This window comes from Panthera pardus, unplaced genomic scaffold, assembly GCF_024362965.1.
Source record: "Panthera pardus isolate Hobbes unplaced genomic scaffold, ASM2436296v1 HiC_scaffold_16, whole genome shotgun sequence".
Taxonomy (NCBI): Eukaryota; Metazoa; Chordata; class Mammalia; order Carnivora; family Felidae; genus Panthera; species Panthera pardus.
In genome coordinates, this window is record NW_026526721.1 from 130,582,121 (window position 1) to 130,607,812 (window position 25,692).

Below are 25,692 nucleotides of genomic sequence, written 5' to 3' on the forward strand. Positions count from 1 at the left end.
CATAATACAAAGTATTAACTTACATTTATTAGACGCATACCCACCCTCCCTGTCCTCTTTCCTGTTTTATTTTTTCCATAGCACTTAATCACATATTAGTATATGATTTTACTAATTGTCTAATCTCTCTCCACAGCCCCACCAGAATGTCCTCTCCCTGAGGACGACTTGGTTGTATCTGCTGCTGTGGCCCATGCCTAGAACAGTGCCTGATATTGTTAGCAATCTATCCAATGACCAAAGACTGAATGAAGACGTTAGCATCATAGGTTACTTAAGGTAAAGGCTGCTTCCTAATTGTTGCTGACTGAATGATTCTGTTGCACTAAGTACTTGACTGTTATAAACTGGATCCCTTTATTTTATTTTATTTTTTCCCTGCAGGACATGGAGTAAAAGATCTTCAAATCAAAAAAGTGATTCCTTCCCCACCCAGGGAACAGCAAGATGTCACGACTCTCCTGTTCCCATGGGTGGCATGGCCTGGCCAGTTTATTAAGATATCACCCTTGGCTGAGGCTGGTCTTTCTGCTATAGTAGAGGTAAAGCAAGTTTAACCTTGGAATGGGGAGGTGGCAGGGTCAGGGTGCAATGCTGCCCAAGTGCACCTCTGAAGGGTCATTTCAAACTGGGGTTTCACATACATCAGGACATTCATCAGTCTAAGTTATAACCCCCACGCCCCACCCAGGGCCATCTTCAGCAATTCCACATCTGTCAAGTAGGTCCAAAGGTCCTTCACTAGAAGAGCGTCCTCTCCCTGTAGCTCCTCTAGGTTTATCTTCTGCATTAGGTTTATCCCAAAGTGGCCAAAATGGCTTTTTATTCAGTGCTGCACATTCATGAACTTTTCAAAGGTTGACCATTGACAAGAGCTCCAAGTCAGATTATACCCTCTGTCTCACAGACACACTGACAGTTAGGAAAGAGGTTCCCCATACAGGTTTAAATGTATTTCCCATCTCTGGGCCATCCCAACTGTGATACACTAAGAATTAAGATTTAACTTAATTCCATAATTATCCTGTGAGCAATACAGTCACAGTGCATTGCATTTTTGCATATTAAATTTTTTGTTGTTAAATTTACATTTAACACATACCCCATTTTTTGTTGTCCTATTTTACACAGTTTTACATTTAAAAGACCTCAGTGGGAGAGCCTGGGTGGCTCAGTCAGTTAAACGTCCAACTCTTGGTTTTGGCTCAGGTCACGATCTTAAGGTTCGTGAGATCAAGCCCTGCATCGGGCTCTGTGCTGACAGTGCTGAGCCTGCTTGGGATTCTCTCTCTCCCTCTCTGTCTCGGCCCCTCCCCACTCATGTGCACACTCTCTCTCCCCAAATACATCAATAAACTTTAAAAAAAACTTTTATAATTTAATATACCTCAGAAGAATGGAAGTGATCCATATCTCTCCCAGCCTCAAAGAGACTCTGATCTCTCTTATTCCATGGCCCTTCTAAAAGAGCTGTTTGCGTTCACATACTACTTTCAGCCCAGATGTCATTTTCTGGAGGACAAAGTCTGTGGCTGCTTCATCTCTTTGTAGCTATCAACTAGATGCTTGTTGAATGAAACTGCTCTTTGCCATTCTCATCTACAATGGAGAGTTGAGTTTGGCTAAATTTATGGCTTTTTCTTTCAAGACAGAGCACACATACATCTTTACGTACTCACAAACTAGGAGATGTCCATCTAATACAAAGATAACAACAACAAAAACCAACAACAAACCATGCCAGTTAAAATGGTCTGTGGAAATAAAAAAGTTTTCCCAAATATATTTCTCAGCTGACTTGTGCTTTTCCTAGGAAGAAGTTAAAAGTATATTAATGAGCTGTTTTTAGCCTTTTATTCATCTAACTAGTGAAATTAAAATATTGGCAGACTGTAATTAAATGAAGACGACATTATGGACCCTGAATTAATACTGTCATTGGAAATACTGCTGTGTATTACTAGTTGGTCTGCGTGTTACATTACCACCATCTGCTGTTCATGATGGTCAGTTTCAAAGTAGTGACTTTCCTTCTCATTCCCCTTACTAAACGGTTGGTAAATTTAATACCACATATGCCGACCACTAATTTCAACGTGCACCCTGGTGTCCTGGATAGTATTTCCTAAGTTAAGCTCCTCAGTACACCAAGCTAGTAAGAGCCACCTGGAAAGAAAGGGAGTTCAGTGGTTGAAGGAGTTTGGGAAAAGCTCTTGAAGGGTCACATTTTACCCCAGCAGATTGAAGTCTGTCTGTCAAGAGTCCCTCAGTTTAAAAAACAAAACAAAACAAAACAAAACTGATTTAACTTTGTGGAACCAAGTGTTTTCTAAACTTGCTTAATCATGGAACTCCCTTTTTATATAGGACACCTATTAACATTTTCAAAGGTGCCAGCATTTGGTGGTTCATAGCTGTAAATGTGCAAACTAGGCAAATTTACAACATGATGTTTGCTTATAAATAATGTGCCACCAGATTTACACATGTCGTCTTATATCACCTCCAGAAAACACAGGATGGCAAAGTCACGTTGTCACTACCACTTCATAGCAAAGTTATTTCAGAAAATGAATCCTCCCACTACTAGGCCTCAATAACAACTTTCCAGCAGTGCTTCTTAAGTTCTTCCAGCAAAATAACTCTAATAGCAAAGAAGGATAAACTCACACCCCTGGAACGGGACCGTCAAAAACAGAATACGTCTCCGAAATCTCATGCTTTGCTTTTAAAATTCGTGCAAGAAATAGTGCCATGTTGGTGAAGTGACAAATGTTCATGATTATCCACTGCAGCAGTGTTTTTAATTACAAAACATTAAAAACAACCCAAATGTACATCAACGGGAAAGTGGATAAATTATAGGACAGCCATATAACGGAATATACAGCTGTTAAGACAAAGAATGGGAACATTCTCTACATACTAACATGGGAAAAGCTCCAAAATAGTTAGGCCTATGAAAAAAGCACATAACAGAACTGTGTAAAATGCCAGTTTTTATCAGAAAGGGGCAAAAATCAGAATTTCAGAATTGCTTATATATGCATAAGGCAACTTTGGAAAACTCCGTAGGAAATTCTTAACAATGCTTACCTTTTGGGAAAGAAGGTAGGAACTCAGAAAAAGGAAGACAGGGATGAGAAGAGACTTTTAACAGTATATCATTCTATATTTTTGACACATATGAATGTGTAACCTATTAAAATTATATTAAACATTCAAAAAGCATACAAATTTTCATTCCATGACATATTCACATCTGTACTAATTTTTTTTAATTCCCATATATTTTTACAATAGTAAAACTAAATCCATCTTTAAATTCCTGTTTGCTGGGACATCTAGGACATCATATGCGTGGTTCAGTGTGAAAGGCATGGATTTAGGCCATTTAAAACTTGCTTAAACATTTAGCTTTCATTCCATTTGCAGAACCAACATCAACACAAAAAAATCTGGAACCTCAACTTAAAAATACTTGCTCAAACAGTTTGGGATTTTTATCTATAAGCTGGAGTTAGAACGCTGATGCTCAAAATCAGTACTAACTTACTTTTGGAAGTGACCACACAGAAAATGCCACAACTCAGAAATGGCAATCTCGAGTGTGAAGCATCACAGACTGCTGCCCATTCTTCAATGCCAGAGTGCTCAAGGGCAAACCTCTGCTTTACTGCCCAAAGTAACTGGAATTTCAAACTCTCCCAGCTATTTTCAACACATTTTTAAAAGCTTGGTGATTACGAAGCTATACTACAAAGCTGCACTCATCAAGACAGTATGGTACTGGCACAAGAACAGACGCTCAGATCAGTGGAACAGAATAGAGAACCCAGAAATGGACCCACAAACATATGACTAACTAGTCTTTGACAAAGCAGGAAAGAATATCCAATGAAATAAAGACAGTCTCTTCAGCAAGTGGTGCTGGGAAAACTGGACAGCGACATGCAGAACAATGAACCTGGACCCCTTTCTTACACCATACACAAAAATAACTCAAAATGGATGAAAGACCTCAATGTAAGACAGGAAGCCATCAAAATCCCAGAGGAGAAAGCAGAAAAAAACCTCTTTGATCTTGGCCACAGCAACTTCTTACTCAACACGTCTGTAGAGGCAAGGGAAACAAAAGCAAAAATGAATTACTGGGACCTCATCAAAATAAAAAGCTTCTGCACAGCAAAGGAAACAATCAGCAAAACTAAAAGGCAACTGACAGAATGGGAGAAGATATTTGCAAATGTCATATCAGATAAAGGGTGAGTATCCAAAATCTATAAAGAACATATCAAACTCAACACCCAAAAAACAAAGAATCCAGTGAAGAGATGGGCAAAAACATGGATAGACCCTTCTCCACAGAAGACATCCAGATGGCCAACCGACACATGAAAAAATGCTCCACATCACTCATCATCAGGGAAATACAAATCAAAACCACAATGAGATACCACCTTACACCTGTCACAACGGCTAACATTAACAACTCAGGCAACAAGAGATGTTGGCAAGGATGCGGAGAAAGAGGATCTCTTTTGCACTGCTGGTGGGAATCCAAATTGGTGCAGCCACTCTGGAAAACAGTATTTTTAGTCCTCAAAAAACTAAAAATAGAACTACCCTACGACCCAGCAATTGCACTACTAGGCATTTATCCACGGGATACAGGTGTGCTGTTTCAAAGGGACACATGCACCCCCATGTTTATAGCAGCACTATCAACAATAGCCAAAGTATGGCAAGAGCCCAAATGTCCATCGATGGATGAATGGATAAAGAAGATGTGGTATATATATACAATAGAGTATCACTCGGCAATCAAAAAGAATGAAATCTTGCCATTTGCAACTACGTGCATGGAACTGGAGGGTATTATGCTAAGTGAAATTAGTCAGTCAGACAAAGACAAATATCATATAGCTTCACTCATATGAGGACTTTAAGAGACAAAACAGATGAACATAAGAGAGGGGACACAAAAATAATATAAAAACAGGGAGGGGTACAAAACATAAGAGACTCATAAATATGGAGAACAAACTGAGGGTTACTGTAGGGGTTGGGAGAGGGATGGGCTAAATGGGTAAGGGGCACTAAGGAATCTACTCTTGAAATCATTGTTACACTACATGCTAACTAATTTGGATGTAAATTTAAAAAAAATAAAAAATTAAATTAAAAAATGGAAATGAAATAAAATAAAATAAAAACTTGGTGATTATGTAAAAAATAGTAGTAATCAGTCTAGCTTAAGCCAAAAAATTTCCCATTATACTTCCTAAAAAAATAATAATAATTAGGATTCTTTTGGTTATACCTTCACAGCAATTTTATAAAATGCTTTTTATATATGTGAAAAGCATGTGTCATTTCTTTTTATTGAAGATATAGTCCAGGAAGCCTGGGTGGTTCAGTCAGTTGAGCATCCGACTTCGGCTCAGGCCATGATCTCACAGCTTGTGGGTTAGAGCCCTGCATCGGGCTCTACACTGACAGATAGGAGCCTGGAACCCGCTTCGGATTCTGTGTCTCCCTCTCTCTCTGCCCCTCCCCCCACTCATGCTCTCTCCTTCAAAAATAAGTAAACATTAAAAAAATTTTTTACAAAGATGTAGTCCAATAAATAAATAAAATACAACACAGATATTACTCTAATGGAACAAGCAAATGCAGTATGACTAATGTCAATAAAATGTACTATAGTGCCTGCATTTTATACCATGAAAGATATTCTGAGGACAAGTTTTGTATCCTTATTTACTTCCTAAGAGTGGTTTAACCAGCCAACAGTGCCATTGATGTCTTCTAAATTCTCTTAAACTGAAATTTTATTTCTAGGTATAAATAAGGCCAGAGTAAAAAGACAAACAGTGTGAATAGATGAACCAATACAGCACAACCAGCAGGGAGTCATTTGTTACCACTTTCATTGATTCTGATTCCATTTTAGAAGCTGTTCGCTCTGGAATCCCTTCAGAGAAACAAACAGCCAGTGGCGACCTCACGGACTTAAAACTCTACAGCAATCTCCTGATGATCTGTTGGATATTCATAAGTGGCAGAATGATCCCACCTTTAGGTTTTATTTCAGTTGTAATAATGAGTTATGAATAATTGATCACTGGGTAATAAATTATTCAGGCAAGCAGGCAGTTTCCAAGGAATCCTGGAGTGAGTCTAGCTAATGGCATAATACAAGTCAGTGGCAGCTGCTGAGGGGACACCCCACAATTACCCAACGCCGCAGAGGCATGGGTAGTTGGTGCCTCTCAGCGTGGGCTTTCCAATGAGGAGCCACACTAATACCATCTGAATTTTCATAAAGTAGAAATCCCCATAGAGTACTCTAGTGTCTTTCCAAGTATGGTTATGAAGTATTGAGCGTGACTTCTTCATCCATTAAAGCAGGATATTTGTTATCAGCTGAGTACAACCTTGGCTGCTGAAACTAGTGCTGAACCAAAAAACTGTGAAATCAAGAATGTATGTCTACATACATGCACGCACACACACATACATATGCATGCACGTGTGTGTGCACATATACATATATATAGTTTTCAGGTATATTATGTACATGCAGATGTACACACATACACAGAGGTTTTTTTTCAATATATGAAGTTTATTGTCAAATTGGTTTCCATACAACACCCAGTGCTCATCCCAACAGGTGCCCTCCTCAATGCCCATCACCCACCCTCCCCACCCTCCCACCCCCCATCAACCCTCAGTTCTCAGTTGTTTTTTTTTTTTAATTTTTTTTTTTAACGTTTATTTATTTTTGAGACAGAGAGAGACAGAGCATGAACGGGGGAGGGTCAGAGAGAGGGAGACACAGAATCTGAAACAGGCTCCAGGCTCTGAGCTGTCAGCACAGAGCCCGACGCGGGGCTCGAACTCACGGACCGCGAGATCATGACCTGAGCCGAAGTCGGCCGCCCAACCGACCAAGCCACCCAGGCGCCCCTTGCTCTCAGTTTTTAAGAGTCTCTTATGCTTTGGCTCTCTCCCACTTTAACTTCCTTTTTTTTTTCCTTCCCCTCCCCCATGGGTTTCTGTTAAGTTTCTCAGGATCCACATAAGAGTGAAACCATATAGTATCTGTCTTTCTCTGTATGGCTTATTTCACTTAGCATAACACTCTCCAGTTCCATCCACGTTGCTACAAAGGGCCATATTTCATTCTTTCTCATTGCCACGTACTACTCCATTGTGTATATAAACCACAATTTCTTTATCCATTCGTCAGTTGATGGACATTTAGGCTCTTTCCACCATTTGGCTATTGTTGAGAGTGCTGCTACAAACATTGGGGTACAAGTGCCCCTATGCATCAGTACTCCTGTATCCCTTGGGTAAATTCCTAGCAGTGCTATTGCTGGGTCATAGGGTAGGTCTATTTTTAATTCTTTGAGGAACCTCCACACTGTTTTCCAGAGTGGCTGCACCAATTTGCATTCCCACCAACAGTGCAAGAGGGTTCCCGTTTCTCCACATCCTCTCCAGCATCTATAGTCTCCTGATTTGTTCATTTTGGCCACTCTGACTGGCGTGAGGTGATATCTGAGTGTGGTTTTGATTTGTATTTCCCTAATAAGGAGCGACGTTGAGCATCTTTTCATGTGCCTGTTGGCCATCCGGATGTCTTCTTTAGAGAAGTGTCTATTCATGTTTTCTGCCCATTTCTTCACTGGGTTATTTGTTTTTCGGGTGTGGAGTTTGGTGAGCTCTTAATAGATTTTGGATAATAGCCCTTTGTCCAATAGGTCATTTGCAAATATCTTTTCCCGTTCCGTTGGTTGCCTTTGAGTTTTGTTGGTTGTTTCCTTTGCTGTACAGAAGTTTTTTATCTTCATAAGGTCCCAGTAGTTCATTTTTGCTTTTAATTCCCTTGCCTTTGGGGATGTGTCAAGTAAGAAATTGCTACGGCTGAGGTCAGAGAGGTCTTTTCCTGCTTTCTCCTCTAGGGTTTTGATGGTTTCCTGTGTCACATTCAGGTCCTTTATCCATTTTGAGTTTATTTTTGTGAATGGTGTGAGAAAGTGGTCTAGTTTCAATCTTCTGCATGTTGCTGTCCAGTTCTCCCAGCACCATTTGTTAAAGAGACTGTCTTTTTTCCATTGGATGTTCTTTCCTGCTTTGTCAAAGATTAGTTGGCCATACGTTTGTGGGTCTAGTTCTGGGGTTTCTATTCTATTCCATTGGTCTATGCACATACACAGAGTTTTTATGTAAGCTAGCCTTTATGCAAAGCTAGCAAAATAATGCCAAAATAAGCTTTACCTAGAGGAAATTATCTGTTTTTCTTGGTTTTCAAAACCCTTTGAATATAACTCACACCTTTGGAGCTCAAAAACTCAACTTCTTTAGAGATAGTAAGTTTAGTTAAAAGGCAACTTCAGTTAGGTGTCAGATATCAAATATCCAAATGCTTTACTTCCTAACTATTGTTAAACTGCCTGCAAATCACATCAGTCATCGATATAAATCTATAAATCACAAGTTCCAAAACTATGATTTTCATTTGTAAAACAGTCCTAAAACTAATAAAACTACTCAATAATCATTGTGCTGAAATATGCTTGAAAGAACATGAATTAAAAACAGATGATCAACAAATGGCAAATCCAATTTTGTAAAAAGCAGACTGGTTGTCTTTCTCCCAAATCCACCATATGTGCATCTGTGCAAGACCAATGAGATGGGAGAGAAGGGAGTGAGGCAATGGAGGACTTCTGGGCCAAAAATCTTCCTCAAATCCCCCCTGAGGGAAGGCACATGTAACTACCTGATTAGGTTTTTAAGGGTTTCTCCAAATTCAAACTAATAGGGAATGGAAATGTCAATCAAGCTGTCATTAAAATACTGAGTGCCCACCAAATATTGGAGAAGCTGAGGAAACTGACACCCAAACACATTCTAATCAAAGCTTAATATTCCAAATTTTTGAATCTTAGAAATTGGGAAACCCAGCATACATGATAAGAGTATCAACATAAACCTTAAACTTCCTCATTTGCTCAATAAAGGTCATGAGAAGCAAAGACTATAATTGTTCTCTTACTAAAAAAAAAAAAAGAATATTGATTGCTCTGAACCTGAAGATTAAAAAGCAACATTCAGGGGTGCCTGAGTGGCTCAGTTGGTTAAGTGTCTGACTTTGCTCAGGTCATGATCTCACAGCTCCTGAGTTTGAGCCCTACGTCAGGCTCTGTGCTGACAGCTCAGAGCATGGAGCCTGCTTTGGATTCTGTGTCTCCCTCTCTCTCTGCCTCTCTCCATTTGCAGTCTCTCTCTCTCTCTCTCTCTCTCTCTCTCTCTCAAAAATAAATAAACATTAAAAAAACATTTAGGGGCGCCTGGGTGGCTCTGTCAGTTAAGCATCTGACTTCGGCTAAGGTCATGATCTCACAGCTAGTGAGTTCAAGTCCTGCGCTTGGCTCTGTGCTGACAGCACAGAGCCTGGAGCCTGCTTCAGATTCTCTGACTCCCTCTCTCTCTCCCCCCTCCCCTGATAATACTCTGTCTCTCTCTCCTCAAAAATAAATAAAAACATTAAAAAAATAAATAAACAAACAAATAAATAAAAAGCAACATTCAGCTTAAACTACCAAATTTCACAATGACTATCACTGGCAACTAAAAAATCAACCAGTTAATGATCTTAGAAGTTTTCATGTATCATGGTCCAGGATTTACATTTTCTAAACACATTTATTAAGGTATAATTGATACACAGTATACTACCCACATTTAAAGTATATAATTTGATAAATTTTTACATTTGCCCATGAAACCATCTCCACAATCACGATAATGAACATGCCATCATACCCCAAAGCTTCCTCATGCCCAAGGTTTTGCTTTTTCAAAACTTCAGGTGGATTTTTCACATAATTACGAAATAACAGCACTGCTGTACCAAATATGTTCTATAGCATGTCAAAGGTTTCATAATTATTCATTCATACTTATGAGTATCAGGTATTAGGGTATTATGAAAGCACCTGTGGAACAAAAAGTGGCTGAGTTCTTATTAAACTATGGAACAGAAATTCAGTGTCATGGTATTTTAAAGCAATGAAAGTCACATAATATTAACTGCTTATTCTTAATACTACATGCAATTTTTTATACAATATACAATTAGCGTAGCACACAAGCTACTTTTAGAACTTTGCATCGTCAACTATGTCTATTTCTCACATAAAGATAAATTTACAAATTACTGGTTCTAAAAACTAAGAAATAACTGACTAAGAAGCTAACCTAAGGGTCGTTTTTCTCCCTTGTTGACTTATAAGTCATCTACATCACTCTAAATTACTATTTAGACATGGATGTCATGGCAACTAAACTTTTTTCCCAGGAAAGTTGGCAGTAATAAAGTGAGCCAGAAACGAATCTCAGTCTGAGAGTTTTCCACTTTCTCATTTCTTTGATGTTTACTTTATAGATGTATCTTATTCCAAGTTCCTTAAAGGTGAATGATATCACAACTCAAATTTTCAGTTCAAAATAGTTATAAGGATGAGTGCTAGCCAAATTGCCCATACCTACTCCTGAGTCAATGCATGTGTCAAAAAAGGAACCAGCTCGGTTCAGAAAGGGCAAAACTGAAAAAAGAAGATGCCTCCCTCAGGTGATCCTGTTGGAGTGAGTGATGGTACAGGGGGACTGCCTGCTGTGTGTCAGGCAGAGTGCTGGGCTGCTTGACCCACCAAAAACTACTGGAGCCTTCACAAGATGGCTGCTTGAAGGCTACTTACGCATGTCATGTTTGCTTTGGGTCAAGAAATTAAAGTTAGAAATTATATTGAAAAATATTCTGACACCAGCCATGAAAAACCCTGGATTTGGTTATTGAGGTTCCTCTGGAATCCATAAAAAATTAGCTCATCTCTCTGAAAAAAGTCCATTTTTGATTGGGAAGGGAGTGAAAACTTGAACTAGTCAATACCTATAAAGTTTTGTTCTTATATATTATGCACTCATCCTTAAAATATTTTGTTTTACCGGGGCGCCTGGGTGGCTCAGTTAGTTAAGTGTCCGACTCTTGATTTCAGCTCAGGCCATGATGTCACGGTTCGTGAGTTTGAGCTCTGCATCAGGTTCTGTGCTAATAGTGTGGTTCATGAGATCAAGCCCTGTGTCAGGCTTTGCACTGATAGCATGGAGCCTGCTTGGGATTCTCTCACTCTCTCTACCCACTCCCCTGCTCTCTCTCGCTCTTTCTCAAAATAAATAAATAAACTTAAAAATTTTTTTTTAAATATTTTGTTTCACTTATTGAATAAATGAAACAAAACAACATTTAAATAGTAGTAGGCTTACACAAATCTTACATTTTAAAAATTGGGAGCCATCAACAAGGACAATGTGAAGGGACCAGCATATCTTTTTTTTTTTTTTTTTTTTTTTTTTAAATTTTTTTTTCAACGTTTTTTATTTATTTTTGGGACAGAGAGAGGCAGAGCATGAACGGGGGAGGGGCAGAGAGAGAGGGAGACACAGAATCGGAAACAGGCTCCAGGCTCCGAGCCATCAGCCCAGAGCCTGACGCGGGGCTCGAACTCACGGACCGCGAGATCGTGACCTGGCTGAAGTCGGACGCTTAACCGACTGCGCCACCCAGGCGCCCCGGGACCAGCATATCTAATTACATTTTTAAATTATAATTCACCAAAATAACTTATATATTCCCCACCCATCTCATATATTTAAATGAATAATATTCCTTATTTCCTAGGGTATTATTCAGTGTTGACAAAATCATTAGCTTCCCTATTCACAAATCCAGCAAAACATCATTAGAACAGAATGGGATAAGTAAAGAATGTAAAAGTCTAAAAATCTAATATATATACCTTAGTAATTTGCCTACATTCTTTTCCTGTCAACAGTCTACTTGTGGTATTTTCAATAATTCACTTTTATTTTCTTTCAAACAATAGCAATGCAAGAAAAAAAAAGCATTTAAAAAAAAGCCTTTTTGTGTACTGTTGTCTTCTTTCTAAATGTTTCTCAGTGATTCAGTCTTCAAAGCAGGCTTTTTGGCCCCTTGCCCCGGCCAAAATGAAACTGCAGGTTTCCCTGCATCCTACTCATCCTAAAATATTTTATTTATTAGTCATCTATCATCTGTAAATATTAAAAACCAGATTATAAGCTCATGGCTTCTTTTATGCTAATACATGCAGGAAAGGAGCCTCAGGATATGTAAATCACTTACCCCAAAACATCGTCGACTTCATTACCATGATTGAGGCAAGTCAAAGTAACTGTGCACCCTTGCATTTTATTCTCTTTTTCCTTCCTACCTCCCGAACCTTCAGTGTTGTAAGATGGCCAGAAGCTCAGAGGCTTGACTTTATCACAGACAGAGAACTGGCAAAGCCCAAAGTGAAGTCCAAGTTCAAATTTTCCCTTCCTGCATTTACCTAAAATGAGCTGATGCACAAAATCCTCCAGAATGTGAACTGCTTTAATATCCTTTCATATTACAATGTCTCTTAAAGGATTGAAGATTAAGGGAAACATGATCACTATGGGAAAACCTGATGAAAACTGTTTTCTAGCAGGGCAAATTGGAAAGAAATCATTCGTTTCCTCCAAATTGTTTTCATGACTCCATTGCATAAACCACTGAATCCTATTAAACTAAGTCAGCCCACTCAATAACCCAATCCTCCCATCACAGATACCCACTGGGGAGAAAGCCCTGGTACAATACAGGAATAATAGCTTTAATAAGAGTACATAAAATGGGCTCAAAGTTGGACTCATTAAATTTAATGTTTTGTTTAGAATGAGTCAAAACTGAAAGTACAGATATGCTAAAATGATTAAATAAGTCAGACAAATCCACAAAGAGGTGCTCGTGGTGCAATACATGCATACTAGCTTTGCAAAAGGCTACCAGCTATTAAATAGCAGAAAGTACTGTCACATCCTGAATCACTGAAAGCTTGTTTCAAGTATTATAAAACTCTATGCATACTGGTAAGAACTACTACTCATTCTTAATTATTTTTTGACACTGTCAGGCTACTATAATCAATTTATTAATTCGCTAAGAGGAAATAATGTCCTGTCTTTTTATAAACAGTGAAAATGTATACACAGAAAAGGCAGCTTTCAGTGCATTCCTTACAATATGAAAACTGATTTCTCCATTTCTCACTGTGTCAGAAATAAGCTTGAAAATGGATGAAGTCCTTTGTTTTTTCTAATTACAACTGCGTGTGTCAGCATATGTGGCCATAATTCATAAGTGGCCCAAATATGCTTCAGAATGGAACAGAATGCCCATCATTTCTCAGTGATTGAAGCTTGGTTCTTCATTAGTTTTCCAGGGTGATAGCAGTGACAGAAAGGGGATATGCTGCAGTGATCATGATATCAAATCTCTGAGGATGCTAAAGGGCACAATAGTTTTTAACTCCTACTTCAGAGAGGTTACTAGAACCAACTACAGGGAGCCAACTGATAGTAAAGCCATACAGCAGACAATTATGCAAGCATTTATTTTTTCTTAATGTTTATTTTTGAGAGGGCGAGCAAAAGCGGGGTGGGGGGGGCAGAGAGAAGGTGACAGAGGATGCCAGCGGGCTTTGTGCTGAGGGCAACGGGCCCATATGGGGCTCAAACTCACAAACTGTGAGATCATGACCTGAGCCAAAGTCTGAGGCTCAACCAAATGAGTCACCCAGGTGCCCCGCAAGCATTTTAAATGACGCTATTAAGGGGTGCCTGGGTGGCTCAGTCAGTTAAGCATTTGACTCTTGATTTCAAACCATGAGATCAAGCCTAGAGGCGAGCTCTGTGCTGACAGTGAGGAGTCTGCTTGGGATTCTCTCTCTCCCTCTCCTCCCACTTGTACATGTGCACACGCTCTCTAAGTAAATAAGTAAATATTTACAAATAAATAAGGTGATGTTTGTAAGAGCACTTAGTAACATGGGAAAATACGGGGTTCCTAGGACATTTAAAAAAAATATGTGCCATGTCACAAATTTCTAAGAAAGCAATTGGTCAATGTTTTAAACTTAGTTTGAAAGCTTCAGAAACCGGTGTGGATTTGATTACAACTGGGGACTTCATGTCCAGGTTTTGTTCCAACCTTTGTCTTCTTAAACAAGAACAGATGGCACCTACACACATAGCCCATAAAGCTGTGGAACTGGACTTGGTTCCTGGAAGGTTCCTGGTATCTGTGGCAGTGGCAATCATTTACATGGCCTCACAGGCCTCCACTGAGAAGAGGACCCAAAAAGAAATTGGGGATGTCGTTGGTGTTGCTGATGTTACAATCAGACAGTCCAACAGGCTTATATCTATCCTCGAGCTCCAGATCTGTTTCCTACAGACTTCAAATTTGACACCCCTGTGGACAAACTACCACAGCTGTAAATCGAGGCAGCTGATGTCAAATTCTTATGAACACTGAACTCGGCCTGTTGTACATAGTCCATAGCAAGTGCTGGATTGAGCCTTTCGTTAGTAAGGAAAAACACATGGTATGCATTCCAGGGCTAAATATTAATTGCATGGCATTCTATATGTATACACGAGTGAAACATATTTAATGATATAAATTACTTATTGAATTTGCTTTCTTTTGTAGCAACCTAGGAAATTGTATTTTGGAAGATATTTGAAATTAAGTAATTCTCGGATAAAACGTTTTTCAAAACTAAAAAAGAAAATAATAACATGGGAAAATACTTATATCTTAGTGCTTCAAAAAAAAAAAAAAAAGATGCAAACTTATACAGACACTGAACAGAAGCGTTCTCTCGCCCTTTTGCCTCATTCGGTGGTCCTGGAAGTGCAGTCTTCAGGTCAGCAGCAACAGCTGGTAGAGATGCGCATTCTCAGGCCCCACCCAGACTTGTTAAGTCACAATTTTGGGAGGAGAACCCAGCAATCTGTTTTAACAGCCCTCCAGGCAATCTTCTGAGGCCCAATAAAGTGAGAAAACCACTAGCTGGTTCTTAATCATCCTTCAGGTCTCAGCTGAAACAACATGTTCTCGGGAAGCCTTGCCTCCCCCAGGGTCACCCTGCCAGCTTAGACGGCTTAGACGGGTCTATCATACCTCAGAGCAACCAAGACTTTCCTTTCACAATGGTTATGGCAGCTTGTAATTACTTTTATGATTATACAATTAGCATTTTTCCCTCTCACTAGACCAATATTCTAAAGCTTAGCTGCACATTCAAATCACCTGGAAGCTCTCGAAAATCCAGATGCCTGGGGTGTGGTCCAATTAAAACAATGTACTGGGGTATGGCTCAAACATGTATTTTTTTAAAATACTGTGATTCCATTCTTTGGCCAAGGTTGAGAACCTAAACTCAAGCTCCTTGAAGAGCAGGTGACCAGCAAATAGTGACCAACATCTGTTGAATAAACATGTGGAGTTATTTTTTTTACTTTTATTTATTATGTGGGTGTTTTTTTTAATCTTGCACATGGTACAAAATTACAAATGTACAAAAAGGGTTGAGTGAAAAGTAAGTCTCCTCACTCTCACCCTCCATCTCTGAGGCAACCACTGTGACCAATGCCGTATGTTTCCTTAGAAGAGTGAATAAATATTTGTCAACGCGTACGGAAAAGACCAGCAGTTGGGTGGCAGGATTATACATTTTCCAGCTTTATGCACACATGCACTTTTTATTAAATGTATGTATATTAGTATCAATACAGGAAAAGGAGGTACCCTAAAGATAACTGAATGTACACATATCCAGAGCTATTTAGGAGATATACCCTGGGTCTGACGGTTCTGAGAAAAATGGTCACTTTGGAATGATGTTCTGTGTTATGAGGAAGAGACCCTTTATTTGGCTTAAACAAATAGCTGTCTATTCCACCCACTTCATTTTGTTTTATTTTCACTTCTGATCAGATATTCAGCTTCTCCAGAACTTGCATCAGAAAATGGTTGAGGGCACATGAAAAGAGATACTATTCATTCTAGGCCCTGAATCAAGAAGTGGTATCACAATTTGCAGATCTGTCTTGCCTGAATTTAGTTAACAGGAAGCCCTATCAAGACTGACCATGACTAGGTATATTAAGATGAAAAGCTGAGGACTGGATCCTAGTGTGGTGGCTAACTACGGTTCTGTCCTGCAAGGCCCTGACCTCCTCAGCTCCATCCCTATTGATGATTGTATCTCAACACCACATGCTGGAACCAGGGTATAAATCTGAGATGCTCTCAGAAGAGACTGCGCTTAGGAGAGCTGTCTTCCAATAATGGACCCAGACTCCTGTGGGTTTTATTTTTATGATTGTTGTTACCCTTTTATGACTTTTCACTTCCCTTACTTTTAAGGTCTAAGACCTCTCCCCTCTGCTGTCAGTGCGACTAATTCTAGCAGCAATTCTTAGCCCACTCTCCTCAATCTTGTTTCTGTGGCTGGGTGGGAAATCTGCCCGTTAGAACTTTTAAAAATCTGCTCTACTACAGGCCCAAAAGCTCTCCTCGGAGGCAAGGACCTAGGCTTGAGGCCATTTCTCTAAGGACTTGTTAACCTTTCCTATTTAACTCCAGTCCTTATCTCATACTGTAGATATATGATACTGGGAAGAAATGCTCTGTGGAGAGAGAATGCATTTGCATGTTAACCATGTTGGCCATATTTAGGCAAAGGCCAATGTGTAGGTGCACAGATAAAGAAAGAAATATTTGGATATTTACACCACAGGACCGAGAGGGGGAAAAAGGAAAGCTCTCTATAATGCACAGAAACTAGCAAAATAAAGACTGTAGGTAGCTAGGAAGGGATCTGGGCACTGGCCATTCCAACATCTCTGAGAGCAACCTGCTACACAAGTGTTTAAACCCCGTACCATTTACTAGTTGTTTTCTACAGGTTAATTCTATCCCTCTTCCAGACTGGAGGCTCCTGAGAGCCAAGCCTTATTTCCTATTGCTTCAGTCTCCTCGCTGGTGTTCAGTACAAAGCAAAGGTTTAATATATAAATTAAATACTTATGAGTCGACAAACTTTTATAAAAGACGACAGCACAAAATCAACTCTAAATAATGATGTCACTGTATTTTAAGTTGATGAAATTTAAAACAGCATTATAACCAGCATTCAATGGTAAGATGAAAATTCTAAATTCATTACAACTGTGGCCATGATTAATCATGTACAACTAATCATGTACAAGTTTAATCATGTATCTTAGGGTAAGGTAAGATTACTTCCTTAACATCTCTTTTCTATTAAGTTACATGCACTATGCTAAGAACCAAAGACCTTCTTAGCTCATCACTTATGGATTTGCTTTTAAAGAAAAAGGTCTGACAGGGGCGCCTGGGTGGCTCTGTTGGTTAAGCGTCTGACTTCGACTCAGGTCATGATCTCACAGTTCTTGTGTGAGTTTGAGCCCCACGTCAGCTTCTGTGCTGACAGCTCAGAGCCTGGAGCCTGCTTCAGATTTTGTGTCTCCCTCTCTCTCTGCTCCCCCCACCACCCCACTCACATTCTGTCTCTCTCTCTCTCTCTTAAAAATAAACATTAAAAAAAATTTTTTAACTAAAAATAAAGTCTGACAGCTTAACAAAAATATAAAATTATGAAGTTGAATTAGAACAATATTTAGGAATATGAGTTAACATTATCACATCCCCACCACATTCATTAGACCAGAATTTCTATAATCATGAAAGAAAATATTCCCAAATATTGGTTTATAAATTTCATGATGTAGAATAAAAAAACCTCTCTGTGTCATTCAATACTCCTTTAAAGTTTAATTTCATACTACTGTGATAACCAAAAAAGGAATGCCCGATCTTTATGCCAAAGAGAAAACTCTCTCCAAACACACACTAATCAAATGTCATGGCTATAGTTTTTTGTTTTTTGTTTTGTCCCATAGCAAATGCAGAAAGTCGATAAAAATGTAAAGGAATGTGGTATTTACACTGTAATTAAAATTCACAAATTCACAGAATATGAAAAATGTCAATGGTAGAGTGATGCCCCCAAGTGGCATAATGATAAATTGCAATACTTTGATGGAAAAGTTAGAATAGCTATATTCCCTTTTGTCAAATTCTTCAATTAAATCTAAAAGTGCATATTACGTAAACCTAGATTTCATAGGGGCTAGTAATAAGTGTCCTGTAGACCACCTCAGACTCATAGTACACCCAAGTCACTCTTTTAACTAGAGAAGAGATCGTCTGGTATATAAAGGTTATGATATACTTTCCTTATAATCTCAAACAGTTAGGGGTATGTCTGCAAAACAATGAAGGGAGTCAGATCTACTTTGATTTATTAAAGGAGAAGCATTCACAACATTATATAAATCTTTTCAGAAAGCATTATTTTCTACCCATCTCTAATATTAACCAATTCCCTATGTTTATAGCCCAGTATGTAAAGTAGAATCTAAAATTTTATGTAACCAAAGTGCTTGGACAATGGGTAGTGCTAATTAATGTGCTTTTCTCACTAACTAAAGATTCAATTGTCAACACTGTGGGGAAAGAATCTTTAAAAAATGAGTTTAGTTTCTGCCTCTGTAACATGTATGAAACATAATCACTGATAAGTTGCTATCTTATATAGCTAAAAAGTCAACATTCTGAGGATCAATTGCTTTTGGACAGTCATAGAGATACAAAAGAATATGACAATAGAATTGTTACAATCTCAAGAAAGATTCTTGAAGAAGATTTTAAAATCACATGCCTGATAGCAGATTGCTTGGAGAGATTTCTCTCTTAAAAGTGGAATACAAAAGAAAAACTTCCTCTTAATAGAGAGTAAAGTTATTGGGTCGTGACTAGATAAAGTTTTGGTAGGTTTCCTTTAATTATTCCTATAACTTGGATTATTTATAAATAAGATGAACCTCAACTGTTACTGAGTGATAATTATATATAAGGTAATGTGATATTCTATATTTTATGCATATATTTACAAATATATCTTATATTTGTTTTTATATTATACATTCCTTATTAGATAATATATGTTTATCTGGATGTTTTATACATACATAGATATTTTATTTAACCCTATTTCAATCCTATGAGGTTTAATACCCATTTTACACATAAGAAAACTGAAGCTCAGATGAGGAACCTGCATAACGACTGGCTTTACATTTGACCCGTTCACCTCCAAACCCTGTGGTCTTAACTGTGACACTTACTGACTTCCTTCTAGCCTTCTAGGATTTTGTGAGCAGCCACAGCCATGATTCTTCATGATTTTAGCAGAGGTGTAAAATCAGATGTCTACAGAGATAGGCAGTGGGTATAAGAGACAGTGAAGAGTGGTAAGACACGGCTAATTGAAGAGTACAGGTTCTGTCTGAAGGGGGCAGCTGCTACCCAGCTCCAGCCCATATTGGCTATATAGCATCAATGTTAGCAAATGTTACCAAATCTTTTTTTTTTTTTTTTTCCAAGAGAAGATGAAAAGCTCAATCTTTCTGAGAATGTACATTTTTAAATACTGGCAACTAATTTAGACTGAAAAAAAATCCCCACTATGCAGGCCAAACAAAACACATCTGAAGGCTGAATGTAGCTTGTATGTAATATGTTGTAGAGATTCTGATGATGAATGATTCCTTTTCAAGAGATTCTACACCAGACTTTTCGGTGTCAAATAATTTTGTCAATTATCCTCACTGTTGGATTCATTCCACAGACTGAGGCTTCATCTGCCATCTTCAGTTCAAATCAGGTATTTTTAGACCAATGCAAGTACAGGAAACGTTATTGGCAAATCACATCCCAACCAACCAGCCCCTTCCTCTCTCATTTCTGCACCCTTCCTCCAACACACGCATATACACTACACTCCCATATACTATGGGTGCATATACACCCATCATCTCAAGTCGGAAGCTTTCAAGTTTGGTCTTCATATATCTTATTTTACATTCCTTTAATCAACTTTTTAGCCCTTCTGTGAATTTTCTTAAAATTCTTCATATTCCTTACTCATTAAAGAAACCAAAATTGGATATGATCTTTATGATGAGAGACAGAATGAGAAAAATGTTCACTTTTAGCCCAGAAGACTGATCTATAGCCTGCATAGTTCCAAAAAGGATCAAAGACATACTGGTTGCTACATTCTTTTTTTTTTTTTTTTTTAAACAAGCTCTAGCCAATTTTATTAACGAAAAATTTTACGTGATTTACTTTTCACCAGTCTGTTCTGGCATGCTTCAAATGATATCAGAATCACCTGGATCAATAATAGCCAGGATGCACACTCTGCAGTATTTCCCACACGCTGTGCCCAATTCAATATTATTGCCGCTGTAGTGATGGACACCAGTTTTGGCCAACATGGCATAGTATTCTATTTCAGATTTCCTCAAGGCTGGGCAGTTGTTGGTGAGGATGACCAGTTTCACTTTGCCATGTCTGATCATTTTCAGAGTCTGCTTGTACCCCAACACGTACTTCCCACTTTTCATAACGAGTTGGAGCCTAGAGTTGATGGACTCCAGCGACTTTTTCGTCTTCTTTGTGGCCACCATCTTCCTGCCTTAGGTGCGGGGCAGACCCAACCAGAAGCAACCGCCAAAATGGCCGGGAGAGAGAAAAAAAAGGTGGTTGCTACATTCTTAAAGGGTCTCATGACTGCCTGCACATCTCACGAATAGTTAATATCAAGCTGAATGATAAGCACCATAGAAATCTTGTGAAAGTAGTTTTACAAGCAGAAATTCGAAGAAAACCTTTATGATCTACTACTCCCTGCACATCCCCTCCCCCTTGAGCAGTAGGCATGTAACCACCAGCTTCATACAACAAAGGTGCAGTGCAGCTCTTTCTGCCCACAGGTCCTGTCCCTGTGCTATAATAAAAGCACCTTTGTGCACCAAAAACATCTCAAGAATTCTTTCTTGACTGTTTGCCCGTGGCCCCACCTCATTTACAATACGATGCACACAAGTCCTGGGTCAGATTTAGGTCTTACTCTCAATGTTTCCATAAAGGTACTCTGGTAATTTTCAGAAATTTATCATCCTGTTCTACATGGCTGGAAGAGCACCTCTAGGATTTATGGAAAAGAAGTCTTTGATAGGAGTCGTGAAACCTGTTCTAAGGACACTGTCGTCATTCCTCATAGAGGAATTCAATGAAAACTATGGATTCTTGATAATTACTTTGTAAAATTCTGGACACAGAGACCATTTAAAAGGTTGAGTTTGAAAATAAAATAGCAGCACCAACATTTACTTTTCTAATTCCTATGTAATATTAAGAAGTAGAAAATGTTTATCACACTGATATTAAATCCAATGAGCAAAAGCTAAAAGAATTTTGAGTTGACTTAAAACCTCCAAATAAAAGAATAGATTACAGGATGGAAATTTGTTTGCCTAGAGTTAAAGGCTGACATCTTGGATCACTTTTACTTCTGCCTTCTCTTTTTTTCCTGTTTCTGACATACAAGACGTACAAGTTTTTTATCCTAACTCCAATTCCAACTAACTTTTCACTGTAGCAAATTCAAACAACTTCAAGCTAAAAATGAAGATTGATCCTTATCTGTAGCAGACATTTTCTCTACCTTGACAGTTTAACAGTCCCATCAAAATCAAAGAAAAGGAAGTAACCAGAGGATCCTCAATATAAGTTAACTTTAGATGGGAGTTCCTGTTTGATTTAAATGTCCTAATTTGAGAGTTGTATGACTACAGACTGAAAAACCCCTCCATAGAAGAAAGCCAAAGAAAATTAATACCATATTTCCTTTTAGTACACCCTATTCACCTCAAGTGTGAATTACCATTTATTTGCATTTCATAACATTTCTAAAACTGCCTTCATTATAAACAATTCTTACTTTCTCATTCAAGAAGTCCCAATCAAGTTAAGTGGAAGCAACGTTGTAATTGAGACTCCGGTATGCATAAAAATCTTATCTCCACTTAATCTACTCCATCTCCCTTCTCTAGGTCGTTCGGGTACTTCACTCACCTACTGAAATGGCTTTAAAAACCTTATCTGGAGACATCATTCCAGAAGCTTTTCTGTTGCTTATTCAATTCTGACCACCTTAAATGCAAAAAGCAAACAGTACTCCATATTCTTAATCAGCTAAGAGCTACGCATACAAGGCAGCCAACTCAAAATGCGTATGAAGTATTTTTACTTACAATTCCTCTCCTTGTTTTGCTTTCTTGTCTGAGACCAGATAGACAGTTCCAAAACTTCCACTACCAAGTTTCTGTTGAACTACGTATCTTCTTGCAATCAAGGTCTTTGGATAAGCAGAAAGGGCTATTGGTCCACTCACACACTTAGTAGCCTCTTGGAACTTCAGCATTGCTCCAAATGAGAGAGAACTAGTTTATTTGTTTATAGAAATTTAACTTCGAGTCTCTTAGGAGATCGTCAAATTAATCCAAGTAGCGTCAGTCAATCCCTGAAAGATGAAAAGTCCAGAGATCAGGTCTAAAGAATGTCGACAGATTCCTAACTATGTGTACGTTTCTGACCGTGATACTTGCACCCTGAGTAATGGATTCAATGACACCACATTTAATGACTTGAGAGAAAAATGTTAAAAGGTAGAGATATTGCAGATTCTAATAGAAGACAGTCACAGGAAGAGAGCCTTCCCTCATACATCTGAATGAATATAGCAAAACTGAGTTACAGTTAATCTGTTTAAGATTTATACTCCCCACTTACTTAAAAAAAATCCAAATTTAAGAACATTATAACTTCCTTAAATCTATACATTTGCATTAATCTTTTTGTAATTCTTTTTAAAAAAAAATTTTTTTAACGTTTATTTATTTTTGAGACAGAGAGAGACAGAACATGAATGGGGGAGGGTCAGAGAGAGAGAGAGACACACACAGAATCTGAAACAGGCTCCAGGCTCTGAGCTGTCAGCACAGAGCCAGACGCGGGGCTTGAACTCACGAACCGCAAGATCATGACCTGAGCCAAAGTCGGATGCTTAACCGACTGAGCCACCCTGGCACCCCAATCTTTTTGTAATTCTTTCTTCCTACCTTATGTCTGTTTTGATTAACAAATAGTGAGTTAGGATTCGGGGCGCCTGGGTGGCTCAGGTCATGATCTCACGGTTTGTGGGTTCAAGCCCCACGTCGGGCTCTGTGCTGACACCTCGGTGCCTGGAGCCCGCTTCAGATTCTGTGTCTCCCTCTCTCTCTGCCCCTTCCCCTGCTCATGCTCTATCTCTCTCTCTCTCTCAAAAATAAATAAACGTTAAAAAAAAAAATAATGAGTTAGGATTAGACTAGAAATCAGCATAGAATTTCTTTCTGTAGACATTAAACTATTGTATTTGCATCTATTAGAATACATGTGAAGAGGAAGAAAGACTTCAGAATAAATTCTTTCCCCTCCTAAACAATTTCTGATCCAGTTTCTGAAATTATTATACACACTATGTAGAGAATAATCTCTCTGGATTGGAAACAAGAAGTGTCACAAATCCAGTTCAAACCAAAAATTGTATTTTAATGATAACTGAATATAAATGTGTTGTAATTCCTCAAGAAACTATAAATGCATAGCAGGATTATGAAAAGTAGGGCTATTCCATATGAGTGTGTGCCCAGTAAAGTCATTTCTATTTCATCAAAATGTAAATGTCTTTAGTAATGATGAAGACTGGGTTTTGTTTTAAATCTATGAAAATATGATTTTAAATTGAAGACTGTCTATGCCTTGGAGTCAAGTTTCCATATGCAACTATTCCAAAGCTGTAAGACAAAAACTGCTTGTGTATAATGATAAAACAAGATGTTATCTGTGTTTTGGGGAATATGACCAACAGGCTTCACATGATGGTGGCAATTACAAAAATCCTCAGAATAGAATATAAATGGTAAATGTCCATTTACAGCATTTTTCTTCTTGAAATAATGCATTAATCAGTTCAGTTTTACCTGATGGCAGTCAGAAGTATTCTAGTAACCAGCTTTAAAAAAAAAAAAGAGACAGAGAGAGGTGCTTGGCTGGCTCATCAGTACAGCATGTCACTTTTGATCTCAGGGTTGTGGGTTTGAGCCCCACACTGGGCGTGGAGATTAGTTAGAAATAAAATCTTAAAAAAAAAAAAAAAAAGGAAAAGAAAGAAACCAAATTATCTTGCGGCTGTGTCTCATGAGAATACTGAAACAACATTAACATTGGGTTAGAACTTCAGAGCTGGTGCCTATACCTCAAAATCCCTGAATAAATAAAAAATTATGTCAGATTATCAAGATCACAGAAAATACTAGTGAAGTCTACTACTGAAAAAAACAACTGGAGAGCAGGCCTCCAGATGTGTATTTTATTTGCTTTCTGTGCTCCCATAAAAGTGATACTTTCTGGCCAAATTAAGCTGTTAAGATAAATGTATGGACTTAACAGCTTTTTCAACTGAAAAGGACCCTTCAAATCACCCAGTAATTCTCCTTATTTTAGAGGTAAGATGAAGGTCCCTGTTTAGTGAGAGACAGAATGGTTCTGAAAGTCCAATTTCCCAGTGGCTCCTATTTGTAAATGAGCTTTTAAACCCAGCAACGTCTAAGCAGTCTGGCCTGGGCCACAGAGTTTCCTTTGGCCCAACCTCCCAGACTCAGCCCGCGCGCCCCCTTCCCCAGGCCACCTTTAGACCGTCGACTCCATTAGTCTCTCTTCAAACACAGAGCTACCCTAGTAGGCAGAGGGCTGTCTAGATTCCAGAACAACCTGTTCTCTTGTCAACGTTCCCTCGCGACCCCCTCAACGAAGGTTGTGAATGAACTTGAGCGCCAGGGACACACTTCTTTATCTCTCTTTGGCGCCTGTCATCTAGTAGGTGTTCAATAAATTTTTTCAGGGCAAACAAGTGTCCAGCCGACCGACTGTTGCCCAAGGGGGGGGCGGGGGGGAGTGTGCGTGGCGCGAGGAGGAAAGAGATTTAGAAAGTTGGATGGGAACCGTATAAAGGTGAGATTACCTCCTTGTGCAACTGACCCTTAGACAAAAGACATGAGAAGGAGTGTTTATCATAGGTTGAAGTCAAATAGTTCTCCTCCCTGAAATGAGAGGAAGCAGATTTGACACCAGATTCTGCTAAAGTACAACGCTAACCTTAAAGGTAAACTTTAACCTTAAGTTTAACATTCCTTGCCTCAACTTCTTTAAAAAAAAAAAAAAATTACACTTTCGCAAAGCGGGTTAACATATTTCGAGGAGGCGCCGGCAACCGTTATTCTCCGGAGACTGGAGCAGATCCGGGAGGAAAGGAGCTGAGGGGAGTGAAGAGGTCGTGGGCATGGAGGCCCAGGGATGCGCATCTTGGCTGGGGCAGCCCGACGCCATCACCTTCCCCGGCTTTGGGGAGCCCGGCACGCCCGGAGGAGCGCCCTTTGCCTTTCGCATACCTTTCGCTGTCGAGGGCGCAGGAGCGGCGGCGCCGGGGCAGGCCCACAGTCCCACCCGTAATTGGGACGTACGTTGGGCAGGTCCCTCGTAGGCGCAACAGCACCGCGGAGCTCCAGGGCCTCCCGGCAAGGTTGTTGGGGACCGTTGCCGGGGAGACAGCGTGAGGCATGCTGGGAAGCCGGGGCGAGGCGGCACAGAGCCGGTCCCCGAGGCGGAAGTGTGCACCGACCCAAATGGGCGGGGAAAGGGGAAGAGGCCCGACCCGCCTGGCTTCA

General features: G+C 39.2%; 2 protein-coding genes across 11 annotated transcripts in view; both read right to left on the bottom strand.

Moving 5' to 3' along the window:
* The window catches only part of NEK11 (NIMA related kinase 11), a 287,681-nt gene extending 262,129 nt beyond the window's left edge, over positions 1-25,552 (bottom strand). For 4 of the 10 annotated variants that reach the window (XM_053903812.1, XM_053903815.1, XM_053903813.1 and 1 more), the window contains exons 1-2: positions 25,417-25,552; positions 22,180-22,448 (exon numbers count right to left, since the gene is read on the bottom strand). In XM_053903812.1, the coding sequence (XP_053759787.1) occupies positions 22,180-22,349 (170 nt within the window). In that variant the 5' untranslated portion in view covers positions 22,350-22,448; positions 25,417-25,552. The remainder of the gene's footprint in view (positions 1-22,179; positions 22,449-25,416) is intronic. The other 6 variants (XM_053903810.1, XM_053903811.1, XM_019436317.2 and 3 more) reach the window with 3 other exon arrangements.
* Positions 20,120-20,624, bottom strand: LOC109259048 (60S ribosomal protein L30-like). The gene has a single exon (XM_053903816.1). It carries the CDS (start codon positions 20,548-20,550, stop codon positions 20,233-20,235), a length of 318 nt encoding a protein of 105 aa, XP_053759791.1. The 5' UTR covers positions 20,551-20,624; the 3' UTR covers positions 20,120-20,232.
* Positions 25,553-25,692: the final 140 nt, after the last annotated feature.

Bases quoted from the DNA above. Each gene is read 5' to 3' on its own strand.
- LOC109259048 (XM_053903816.1), bottom strand. From the start codon at position 20,550: ATGGTGGCCACAAAGAAGACGAAAAAGTCGCTGGAGTCCATCAACTCT.